Raw genomic sequence first — 12,500 nt, forward strand, 5'->3', positions numbered from 1 at the left:
CACAGGAGAACATTTAATTATTAAACCTGCATTGGCGTTGAAAGTCATTGTAACGCGCATGGCGTTTTAGTGCATCTTTAAACAAAATATACCCTTATGGAACTCAAGAATGGAACATCAATTGGTTAAATAAGACAGGCGGTGAAAAATAAATGTCTGGAATGGACTTCGACAACAACTATCGCCCGTTGAGCCAAAATCAAAGTGAGCTGTATTTCTAATATTTTACCAAGTATGCTGTTATGTAGAACACTGAAACCAAATGGAAAATTCTCAGGTAACTTATGGGTTCAACAAAGAAGGAATCGAACACCTTAAGTGGATCAGTGATCTCTGTTCTCTGCACAGTCTTCAGGTAAAAAATAATAATAATAATGACAGCCAAGAATTTTTTGAAAGATTGCCTCTAATAGCAAATATGTTGTGTGTTTCAAAAAATATTTTGCTGGAAAAGGTGGCCTTTATGAATTCATCATGTTTTGTAATATGCGAGCTTAACTGGATAGTTTTTATGGCAATAGTACATCATGTAAAGCATTTTCATGTCAAAATGAGTTTAGCGTCTTTCTGTTGTGTTAACTTAATTAAATGTACCGTGCCTGGTCAGTTTGTATTTATCGTCTGCTGTAAACTTGATTTCCACTCTCAAAATTGCCTCCAGAACCTACTTTTTGCATAGAATAAGCTTTTAGAATTATGTTCTTGTCTTCTGTGGTGATACTGTGATACTTGACGATTCGGGAGCATTTTGTGAAAGAATTTTTATAACGCGTCACAAATGCAATTTGATCGCCCGAACTTGCCCAATTATGCATAACATCCATTTGGCCTCTTGACATCCCATTGAAAAATATTCACAGACCGGTTGATTTCTCTGAAATTTGAAAGGGTGATTGCTACATGTATTTTTGTGTTTTGATTGTTGTGCAAATTTTGACAGAGAATAGTAAAGTATGAAAAGATATCTACGGACAGATCGTTCAAAAATCTTTATTTTTAGCGGTTATTTGAACACTGTAAAAGATGGAACGCTTGACGAGAAATAATATTTTTGTTGCTATTTGTAAGAAGAAAAATTTTGCGGGAATGAAAATGAGTTAACAAATTTGCATACGTCCTTTGAAATGTTATATGTGAGGAGACAGGAATTTTATTTCTCTGACAAATGATTTTGTCATTGTATTGTAAAATGAAGTTTATTTGGGAAGACAACAATATAATTTCCTTAACTTCCTGGTTAATCCAATTTATTGCTACGACTTACTAGTGCGAAGATTGAATTTTGAGTGTCATGAAATTACATCATTTGTGTGACAATATATCCCTTTACTCTAAACAAAAACATTCAGATAGTAACAAACTTAATATTTATTAACCATTTCTTCTCCTTTTGTGCTTGTCAGCATTGTGATGTGCAATAAGTCTGTTTTGTATCTCATAGATGTTCAGATTTTCAATTACATGGCTGCTAAACCTCGTGATTGTGTAAATACATGTAGTTCACCCTGAAGTCACATAGATACGTTTCTCAGGAACCCGACAAAGAAGGCTTCCTGACCCAACAGATGAAATGTAAATATTCACTTGCCTAAAAAGTATGTTGTTTTACTCTGAAAACAACAAAGGATTAACATTCTTTCCCGTAGTTCATTCAGTTGACACAAAGTGATCAAGTGCGCCTTTACTCAAGAGTGTGTTAAACTGAATTTATTACCAAAGCTTAAAAACTAATAGACCTCAGAATGGGACAGGATGTTACAAAATAATTAAACGTGTGAACATGTGAGCCAAAGGGCCCCTGCTGGCGCGACATGTGGCAGAGATGCCAACCTATGGAGATCTAAAATCTGGAGATTTTTACCTTCTGGGCTCCCCACCCCTCCCCCTCTTCTCCCCCCAAAAACGCACCCACCCATCCCCCAGCAGCTCCTTCAGAATACCCGAATATTCTGCCGCCATTGTGAATTTGCGGGAAAACAAGGTACTTATGTCAATAATTTTTATTGGTTAATCGGCGATCCAATCAAACAATCGGTTATATGGCTATGACAGCTAAAGGAAGCCATTTTGTTTAGTTAGAACTATTAACGTGTGTTTAAACTCAGAGATGAAGAAATGCATTAAGAAACAATGAAACGAGTTAGAAAAAATCGATAAGATCGAATTTTTTTAAACTGTGGGGATGCAATTGAAGTCTAGAATGGAGAAACATCTGTGAAAGGTTCAGAGTCGTTTTTATCCGGGAGATTTAATGACCCGTACGGGAGACCGGGAGATTCGTTCCGTATCCGGGAGAGTTGGCACGTATGATGTGGGTGACCCTCGAATGGTTATAATGTCCCCCCACTTGAAAAAAATTAACTGGAACCCTGCAGTTCAATACCACCCAATTCAGTGCCTTCTGTTTTTGTGTGACATGTACACAGGCAACCCAGTGTATGCTTTTATTGAGTGTTTTGTTTTATTTTGCTTTGGCAAGACTAGATTCAAGTTGCTTGTTCTCAGTAAGTGCGGTGAAAGTGGAACAGCTTAAGATGTTAAATGTGAAAAACCTGTACTAAACGAATTCTTGTGAGAAAAAAAAAGATAAATGATATAACGAAATGCCACAGTGTTTACCCAGTCATTTTGCTCTGTCAGGTTGATCTTGTTTGTTTTGCATTTTTTCATCGCACCCTGTCAGAAGACCTGATTTAAGATGACAGGAGCAGACAACGATTGTTCTTTAGTAGGGTTTGACAGACAAATCCAACAATAGGGTAGGGCATTTGAACACCATTTTTGTGGGAATTTGAACAATCCAGTCTACAAAAGTTCAAATTCCCGGATGTTGAAGTTTCTTAAGAAGCTAACCCCTTCATCAGAGGCAACAGCCTCCTTAATGTTCTACAGGCAGCTCTCGCTTTTTGATAAAAGCTAGCACCCTCAGAAATTATGTTAACATCACAGTGTAGTCTCTTTTAATTCTTCAAAAGTACCTGTTAAATTGCCATTTAATCATTGATTATCACTCTGTTCAAAACAAGAATGAAAAAGTTTGTTTTCTACTCCTTTTGCTTACAGTATTTTTGACAATTTTAAACTAGTAATTATTTGTTATTAACACTAAACTAATTTGTTATTATGTCATTCAGTGACAGGCAAGTGCTTAGCGGCCCAACCCTACACTCCCTCTGGACTAATAATAATGTTATTTTTCATTTTCAAGTATCTATTATGCAAACGATGCTGATTATAAATACAAGATTGCTGTCTGCCAGAGAAACAACCTTGAGCAGGCGGCTATACAACAAATGGGTGTAAAATGGAAACCAGACAGAGGCTGGTTAACAGTTGGAACGTATCCCAACGCCCATGTCACCGGTGGAAGTAAGTACATGTACCATGTAAAATGTTGCATTGCAGGGCTAAAAAAGGTCAACACCATTTATAGTACTCCTCAAGGGTTAGTTCAGCTAGGGCTTCCTCCAAGTTAGCACTCAAGCAGAGCTATTGAAAGGTTTCACAGGAGACAGCTCTGACAGAGTTTACATGATAACAATTTTATTGAAGGAGTTTTATGGAAAATGTAGTACATTTACATGTATCTGCTAACCATCAGGTGGAATAGAGTTGCTGGCTTAGGCAACAAAGTTCAAGAACTGTATGTCTAGGGCCTGCATATTAAGTTGCTGCCTTATTTTTGTTCTCCAGAAATCCTTAGTTTTCAGGTTAAAACCATAAACATGCACTGTGAGAACAAAATTGATGACATAAAATTATTCATTTTTGATGCCTTTTTTGAAAAGTCGAAATAAAAATGCAGAAACAGGCCTTTTTGATGCAAATGGTCCTTGAAGTTCTGCATGACACTTATTGTAAATGCTGTAGTTGTAATTTTAAAATTACAGCTTCAAAATCTGATATTAATGTTTATACACTGTATTACTCTACCCGTTGACAGCTAACTGGCTTATGATCAAATATTTTGGTGGTGAGAAATACCACTCTCACTGTAGTGGCGTTGGAAGGATGGCTGTCGTGTTTGTAACATGTGATCCAGGCACACAGAGGGTATGTTTGGAATACAGTGACCAGTCTTTGTTCAGTTAATAGCCATAATACTGTGGCAATGCTGGAAATGAATTTCCTTTCTTTTTACAACATACAGTATTACATTTGTATTATTTATAACAAAAGTAAACGAAGTACTCTGCTTGGTCAATTACCCATTTACTCTTGAGTGGTTACATGTATGACAAAAACACTGACACATGCAATAGAAAAAAAAAATTCCCTCAAACTGCTATAACAATAATGTTCAACTTGTCCACTGCCAAAAATGCTGAAATTTCTTCGCAGCTTTATTAAAAAAGAAACTTTAAAATGTCATGTTTTACCCTGTTAGTGGTGTTTTAGCTGAATGACTGGCAAAGTGATTTGCAAGCCTAAGTGAAAGCCAGCTCAACAAGTTAATAAGCAAGACTCATTCAAAGAAGACATTGTACAGTTGAACCTCTCGTAAGCGGACACCCTCGGTCCTCTCTTGACCAAGGATAAGTGTCTGCTTACTGGAGGTGTCCGCTTATGGGAATTTGAAAAAAAAGTGCAATAGAGGGCGTGTAATGCACGACAACAAGTCTTTTAAAGCTTTCAATTAAGGCAACTTGTAATAATTATTATGTTTCAAGGTGTAGACAGGCCAAACACATCTCCTATTGGTCAAGATAGGAAATTCAAAGGCCTCAGAGCTTTGCTCTACATGTAACAAGACCTCGATCCCTTTTCTATATGAAATAGACCCTCCCACAGTTAATGACACTATTTTGGCTGGGGGGCACACGACTAAACTTACAAATGTACAGTAAATGCATGGGCTTTTGGCCGAATTGGAACCGCTGTGACACCACTACAAAGAGGCAGATTTCCACACTGAATGTGGTTTTTAAAATGACATTTATACTGATATTATTTTCACGAAATATAAAAAAGAGATTCAGGCTACAACAACCATAAATGAATTTTTAAGATTTATACGAATCCTTCTAATCAAAATCATGCAAATTTCCGCGAAAGTAGAAGCAACATGAGAAGATTTATAACTCGAATGTATGGACCTTGTACCTTCCTTAATGGCCTTTTATTCTTTTGAATGAAGGACGTCAATAAAATTGTTTTAAGTAGTGGCAAAAGTCAAGGAGATCCGTCTCTCTTTAGCAGCGGTATACAGCTGGTCAAAGTCAGCCAAAATCCCATCCTATATTTACTGTGAATTTAGCCGTGTTTGCCCCTCAGCCAAGAAAAAAGGAAAGGAAAGGAACTTAATTTGAATGTCTAGTTGTTCCAGTGCTGGAGCACTAACTGGGGACACTGTAAACTAAAATCAACAAAAACATTTAAATACCTTGGTCCAAAGGTCTGTTAGGGGGGTTTTAACGATTTCTCTTAGTATTAATTAGGGATGGTTTTGTATAAGATGCCATTTGTTCATTAGAATATGTTTGAGATTGGGTGACAAAGTTCCTGAAGCGTGCGTCTATTTAACTCAGCAGCGTTTCGTATTACGGGAAAGCGGATAAACAGAGGAGCAGGATATCGTATGCAGTTGCCTTGCGAGTTTAAGTTTCAAGGAGAAAATTTTTCATGCAAGTGGCTTGGAGAAAAGTTTTAAAACGAAAACTTTGATGACCTGTTATGAAAAAAAAGCTGATTGTAGTTGAAATGACTGTGTTTTGTCTAGGACAGTGGGCGATCAAACCATTAAAATCGAACCCATTTTGTTATAAATTTTCTTGATAAAATTATTGTTTACTGTCCGCTTACAGGAGGATATTTTCGACCCTGTGGACCCCGAATAGGTGTCCATATATGCTTACAAGAGATGTCCTCTTACTAGAGGTTAAATATGTAGAGTTTTAGAGTAGAAATTGCTGGGACCGCGGTTTGGTGTCCTCATTCGGGAGGTGTCCGCTGTATGTCACAAACCTTCACTAGATGTTTGGTTGTGTTATAAAACAAATGGTAAATGGTTTAGCGTGTACATTCTATTGAGTTATAATTGCACTTTGGAAGGTTTGCTTAGCATTCAAGAAGCTAGAGTCCACTCACAGGTAACCCAGGCTCACTGTGTGCGTCACGTAGGTATTAAAATATAGAGAACATATGAGGCGAAGTTTAGGTCTGAAAATTTGCTAGAAAATGGTAATAAAAATCGATAAAACTTATCATGTGGTGAGCTGTTGTTGTCTTTAATACGTACACGAAGTTTCGGGGAAAATGGTCCCCGTTCACCTTCCTTCATAATATAGTGACAAGGTAGGAGACGGAGCCAGCGTCGCTACTCCGATCGACCCAAAACAAGTACGATTTTTTCCGCGAAAATCAAATCCAGTCGCTAAATAAACACGCCAGGTTCGTGGAATAGGAATTTCTCTAAACCATGAATCCACTGAAGCATCTCCAGGTAGCAACGCGGAGCCACCAGAGTCTGTAAAACTTGTAAGTTAACCTGCTAAAATGGCGGCCAGAAAGCGTGGTACTCACGAAGTGCCCAATTCAAAATGTCACTGAACTCTGGACGCCTGGTGACGAGTATAATAAGTCTCCCTCGAGGGAGGGGAGTCCCAAATTGCTCAGTGAGTTTTGTTTGGGACTCCCCACCCTCCAAAACTTATTATACTCGTCACCAGGCGTCCAGAGTTCAGTGCCATTTTGAATTGGGCACTTCGTGAGTACCACGCTTTCTGGCCGCCATTTTAGCAGGTTAACTTACAAGTTTTACGGACTCTGGTGGCTCCGCGTTGCTACCTGGAGATGCTTCAGTGGATTCATGGTTTAGAGAAATTCCTATTCCACGAACCTGGCGTGTTTATTTAGCGACTGGATTTGATTTTCGCGGAAAAAATCGTGCTTGTTTTGGGTCGATCGGAGTCGCGACGCTGGCTTCCGTCTCCTACCTTGTCACTATATTATGAAGGAAGGTGAACGGGGACCATTTTCCCCGAAACTTCGTGTACGTATTAAAGACAACAACAGCTCACCACATGGTAAGTTTTATCGATTTTTATTACCATTTTCTAGCAAATTTTCAGACCTAAACTTCGCCTCATATGTTCTCTATATTTTAATGCCTACGTGACGCACACAGTGAGCCTGGGTTACCTGTGGTCCACTCGGCTGTTGCCTTGTGCAACTCTTGCGCTTCTTTTGTGCTTAGCAACCTCCCGCGTGCAACCATAAATTTATCGATTATAACACACTGAACCGTTTACTATTTGTTAGTCCCTCCCAGAGGTTTTGGGGAACAACGCAACATGGCTAATTTGAACTAGGGAACAACCAGGGAACAATGACAAAATATCATGGGGAACATAAACAATTTTACACATGTAGGGATCTGACAGGGCTTGAAATTAACTTTTTTGCTCAGGTGCCAGCTGGCGACTAATGGGGAAAATTTGGTCGCCAACTTTGCATGCAAGGAAAGTCATAATTATTAAGTAGCACAAAAACAAAAACAGCACCGTCAATTTTGCAGGTGTTCGCTTTCTAACAAAGGGGACAAGTTCTCCAACCCACTTTACGTTCAGTGTACAGGTTGCTTTTTGAAGGTTCCATGCAAATTTCAAACTCATTGTGCGATGTCTAGCTTCATTATCAATATGTTATCAATATCAAGCTAGTTCCGAGGAAGTCCTTCGGTAATATGGCTAAATCTACGTTTTCATTATTCACAACTGACGATGGATTTAAATTTTCAATTAACCTTCTTGCCGAATCTTTGTCTTCCGGGCGCAAAATTCATGGTAACCGGCAAGAAGCATACGGTGTTTAAGTGCGCCCACGATCCCATGAACCCGCTGAAACAATATGACGCCTGGTAGACGCGGTGATCGAAGTATCGCAGTACATTTGTGCTATTAATTAACAATGTGAGAAACCGATTTTCTTGTAGTATTTATACATTATTTTAGTGGGGAGAGAAAGGTGAGTCGTGTTCTAGCGACCACTTCCGAACAGTTTCAACATATAAAGAAAGATTCAAATACAACAGTTGTCTGCTGTTTATCCTGGGTTATCAGACAAAACGTGATTCGCCAGCTGGCGACCAGTGCTGAAAATCTAGTCGCCAGTCCTCAATTTTTGGTCGCATTGAGTCGCAATTTCAAGCCCTGGATCAAAAAGCTGGGAAGGAATTTGAAAGCAATTTCGGGAACAAGGGAACACAAGCAAATTTTTAAAGGGAACAAGGAAACAAGCCTCCTTCCCCCCACACCACCCCCCCCCCCCCACCACCACCCTCTTCCTGAGAGGGACTCATTTGTTCAGTGTTATTTCAAATCAAGGTCTCACTGTTTCATTCATTTGACTCCTTGCAAAATTGGCTGCACATGAATTGGAATTTTATCATTGTAAATAATTATTGTGAAATTTGTACCCTTTACATGGGTACACTGTCAGCCATTATTAAATTCTTGTCAAAGGCTGGTGGAATGCTAACTTGCTTCTGCTTTTCAGGGAAGTATGAAGGTGATTGAGGAATACAGAAATGGTACAAAAGGAAGGGATGATCCAATGGAATGTTATTATCTGTTTGAACTAAATCACGATGCTGCGTGTTCACATGAGGCCAATGGTCTGATTCCAGTATCGGTAACTGCGCTTGTCGTGTAAGTGATCAAATTAGTGAAAAATTAATTAGTGATTAAATTAGTGAAATCGTTTTGGACCAAACCTAAGAAACAGTGAAATAAATATCGCTGGTCTGCAACTGACCTGAAGAGTTGCGGTCATTGATGGCAATTAATGTACAGTCATTAACTGCTGGATGACAAACAAAATAAGCTGATAAGAAATCTGTTGTTCATGATTGTTTGTATCATCCAACATAGCAATATGAGGCTGGTTTTCACAAGAACAAAAAGACGTCATCAGTCACTTTTGTTTATCCGTCAGCAGTTCTTACATTGCCACATTGTTTCCAGTTGGTTCCAAGAGACTGGATGCAAACTGCATATACCGGTAGTTCATTACATAGAATAAACTTGTCCAAACGTCAGACAGTGTCACCCAAAACAGTCCTTCTCAGGACTACACTCGCTTATCACTTAGTTATGATTTACATCTGTACGGCCTGGAGGTGGACTGGCATCCTCATTCATGCTACAGAGACCGGGGTAAGCTCCTTCCTAATGGGCCACTTGGCTCGTAAGCAGGCTTTACCTTTTACCCAGGTCAGGTCAAGATGGTCAAGGTCAGGTCATGGTCAGGTCAAGATGCAAATAATTATGTCCCAAAATTCAGGCTGAGGATGTGCACATCCTGTATGATAGGTGTCACAAAGTGTCCCTTAAAATTAATCCCCTACGCTTGTGTCCCAAAATTTCACTGAAGTGGCCCTCTAACTACATCATCCCAAAACCCTCCGTGTTTTTATATAGGAAATCATATAAATTTTGTGATTTAATTGGGGACAAATGATATTTTGAAAGTTCTCAAAATTGCACAAGCCGTAGACAAGTTCAATTTGAGAACTTTCAAAAAGTCACAACTGACGATAAATCATTAAATGCATGAGCAAGTTTATACGATTTTTAGTTATTATGTACTTAAGAAAATTATGCCATCCCTTTCTCCCCATACCAATGGTATAGCTTAGTTTTGTAAGATAATGGTTTGACACTGACTATTTTTTGATGTTCGTTCAAGACGTTTCGGCGACCTTTTTGGCTAGTGCTTAAGGTTACCGTATACCTTCAAATCAAATTTTCTTCAAATTTGGATTTTTCAGTTAAAGTAATGGTCGAAATGGCACTCTAGTGTAAAAAATAAATTATTCAAAAAGATTAAATATTGGCGGAGAAATGGCGGTTTTACGTCTTGGTCGGAAGTAAAAATTCCCCGTTTGATTGACAGTCTTAGCGCTGTTTTCTCGAATCAATTTATTCACTTGAAGCGGACACTTTAAACACATAAAACTCGAAGGGAATTTGTCCGATTGCCCCCAAATTTTGACAGTGGCCTGATTAACATACAGCCAACAAAAACGTGCCTGCGAGCGATTTTTGTACGAACACTTCACATTCTTTTAATACTATTTCGAAAACATTCTACAACTTTTCACTGTAACTGAGTATGGCAAAACGCAGACACCTTTTTTTAGCGCTTTGGGTCGAGAAACGGAGTAACAAAATAAAATAGCGTAAAGGAAAATTTGCTTTGACTTTAGCTTTGAAAAGGTGATTCGGACGCTCGCATTTAGAGGTCGTGAAAAATTCGACAATTCATTTAATTTCCAAATTCTTGATATGGTTTGATAGCCAGCTCTATAAGCTTTAATTTGATATTAGGTATCTGGAGTTTAAACCGGACGCGCTACATCGCTCGGAGGCGAGACACCCCTGAAGGTACACGGTAACCTTAAAGTGTCCCTGTGATAAAAAAAAAAAACACTTCCTTTTTTCCTTCAGATTTTGAAAGTGTTTGCTTCACACCTGACTGGCAAAATTTTGAGCTTTGATTTTTATCCAACGGCCGTTTACTTTGAGTGTAAGTTTTGGATTTCGCGGTCCGCCATTACTCGCGTTCAAAACTGACCGATTGGACCTCAGACGGTTGGATCTAGGGAAAAGTGACGTCAGAGGCTCACTAGCTTAAAATTTCAGCGTGTGAACGCAGCTTATTATATACGCAAAGCGTGAGTTTAAAAGTCTGAAAGCCCAAAACCCCCGTGCTGCATATTAATTCTGCGGCGTACACACGTATTGCATTCTTAAACTAGTGAGCCTTTGACGTCATTTTCTCCTCGATCCAGCTCTCTCAAGATTTTAAAGTTAGTAATGGCGGACCATTAAATAGGAAAATTACAGCTAAAATAAAGAGGTGTCTTTTTGAAATCAAGGCTTAAAACGTGGGTCACTTGTTTTGTTAACATAGTTCAGAAATCCAAAGAAAAATATCAATTCATTTTTTGGTCACAGGGGCACTTTAACCCTTCATCAGTTGAAGTATAAAATTAGTACGCAAGATTCAAATAAGAGCATGTCGAGTGCGCCCTAAGAAAAAACCGTTTCTTAAAAACGTAGCGCGAGACTTATGCGCGTGCCAGAGACTTGTAGACCTCTTTGATGGCGATGTGGTCATTTCCAGATTGCGGCCTCATGTCCAACAACTCTGACACTTCCAAACATCCATTTCGTATTCGTTTTCGTGGACATGGCAGGAGATCTTGGAGTCATGGTCGAACATAGAAACTCCTTTTGTTCTGTAATCCGAGTTTTCAGTGATCGTTCAGTTTGATCGCATTATACAAAACTGCAGTTGGTGCAAATGATTTTGTAGACTGTGCCGGATTGAGGACGGTCAACATCTTCCTGGGCCTTCGGTCGCGGGAACAAACTGTTCACAGTTCTCAATGGTTTGAAGGCGACTTTGATCTGTTGCTGCCTTAAGATTCGACTAATCCTTTCCGAAATGTCGTGCACATAGGGTAGCACCACGAAGCCATTGGACGGTAGATCGGTGGGGAGTTTCGACAGCGATTTTTCGCAGCTATTGATGAAGGATGAGGGATGATTATTGTCTCGTAGTCCAGCCTTGACTCGCTTGGTTTCTTCGCTTTTCCCTTTCTGTGTTGATGGTATGTCCTGTGCCCTGTTTGGTAGCAAGTTCCAAATCTTAGGCTCTAGGAAAAAAGAATAACTAAAACCTGAAGAGGTTGGAAATAAGTATGATGGTGGCGTCCTGTAGACCTGATTTTGCTGTGGCAAGTAATTGAGCCAGGAAACTGGCAATTAACCAGACCATTGTGGAATTCATAAAAAAGGAATCACTGATTAAACAGACGTCTATGTTCAAGAGTATCCCAGCCAACAGACTTTACTATAAAACCTGTAGTACTTTTTGTAAGTTTATAGTCGTTGCATACAAAGCGGGCCGCATTCTTCTGCACTTGTTCGAGACCGTTTTACAAGCACTAATAGTTTCTGTTTTTGAATTATACCTAATAGCTGTTGTGCTTTGTGTTTAACTTTTGCAGAGTAATTGCTGTACAAACCCTTTTGTTAATGTTAGTTCCACTTTACTGTGTGCTCAAACAGAGGAGACAAAGGACTGAGCGAAACGTACACGTAAGTCAAGTTTAGTATCAAAACCCCAGCAACCTTAGTCATTTTAATGACCAAGGTCGCTGGGGTTGTGTTACTCCTTAAAAGGAGCTTAAAGGGGCAGTGTCACGCTATTTTTGTCACGCTATTTTAGTCAAACTTCAAAACAACAAAAGATGTCTTTGCATAAATAATGCTGTAGTTTTGCTTCCAATGACCATTGAAGTGAACTGAAGCTATTCTTTGTTTTTTGCGGCCAAGGATGGAGAGGATGGAAATGGATTGAAACTTGAAAAAAAATGGCCAGTTTTTTCAAGTTTAGTGACAGTGTCTTCAGAAAGACACCAAAAATTAAATACAAGTAGCTCTTTGTGCCATGAATATATTTCATATCTTGTCAGTGGATTGTCAGGAATG

At 39.0% G+C, this 12,500-nt stretch overlaps 1 protein-coding gene across 1 annotated transcript in view; it reads left to right on the forward strand.

Moving 5' to 3' along the window:
- LOC137997981 (cation-dependent mannose-6-phosphate receptor-like) overlaps nucleotides 1-12,500 on the forward strand; it is a 17,964-nt gene that overhangs the window by 1,625 nt on the left and 3,839 nt on the right. Inside the window, exons 2-5 of the mRNA XM_068844348.1 lie at nucleotides 3,209-3,369; nucleotides 3,944-4,053; nucleotides 8,497-8,648; nucleotides 12,017-12,107. Of these exons, the coding sequence (XP_068700449.1) occupies nucleotides 3,209-3,369; nucleotides 3,944-4,053; nucleotides 8,497-8,648; nucleotides 12,017-12,107 (514 nt within the window). The remainder of the gene's footprint in view (nucleotides 1-3,208; nucleotides 3,370-3,943; nucleotides 4,054-8,496; nucleotides 8,649-12,016; nucleotides 12,108-12,500) is intronic.

This window comes from Montipora foliosa, chromosome 3 (genome assembly GCF_036669935.1).
Source record: "Montipora foliosa isolate CH-2021 chromosome 3, ASM3666993v2, whole genome shotgun sequence".
NCBI classification, from domain to species: Eukaryota; Metazoa; Cnidaria; class Anthozoa; order Scleractinia; family Acroporidae; genus Montipora; species Montipora foliosa.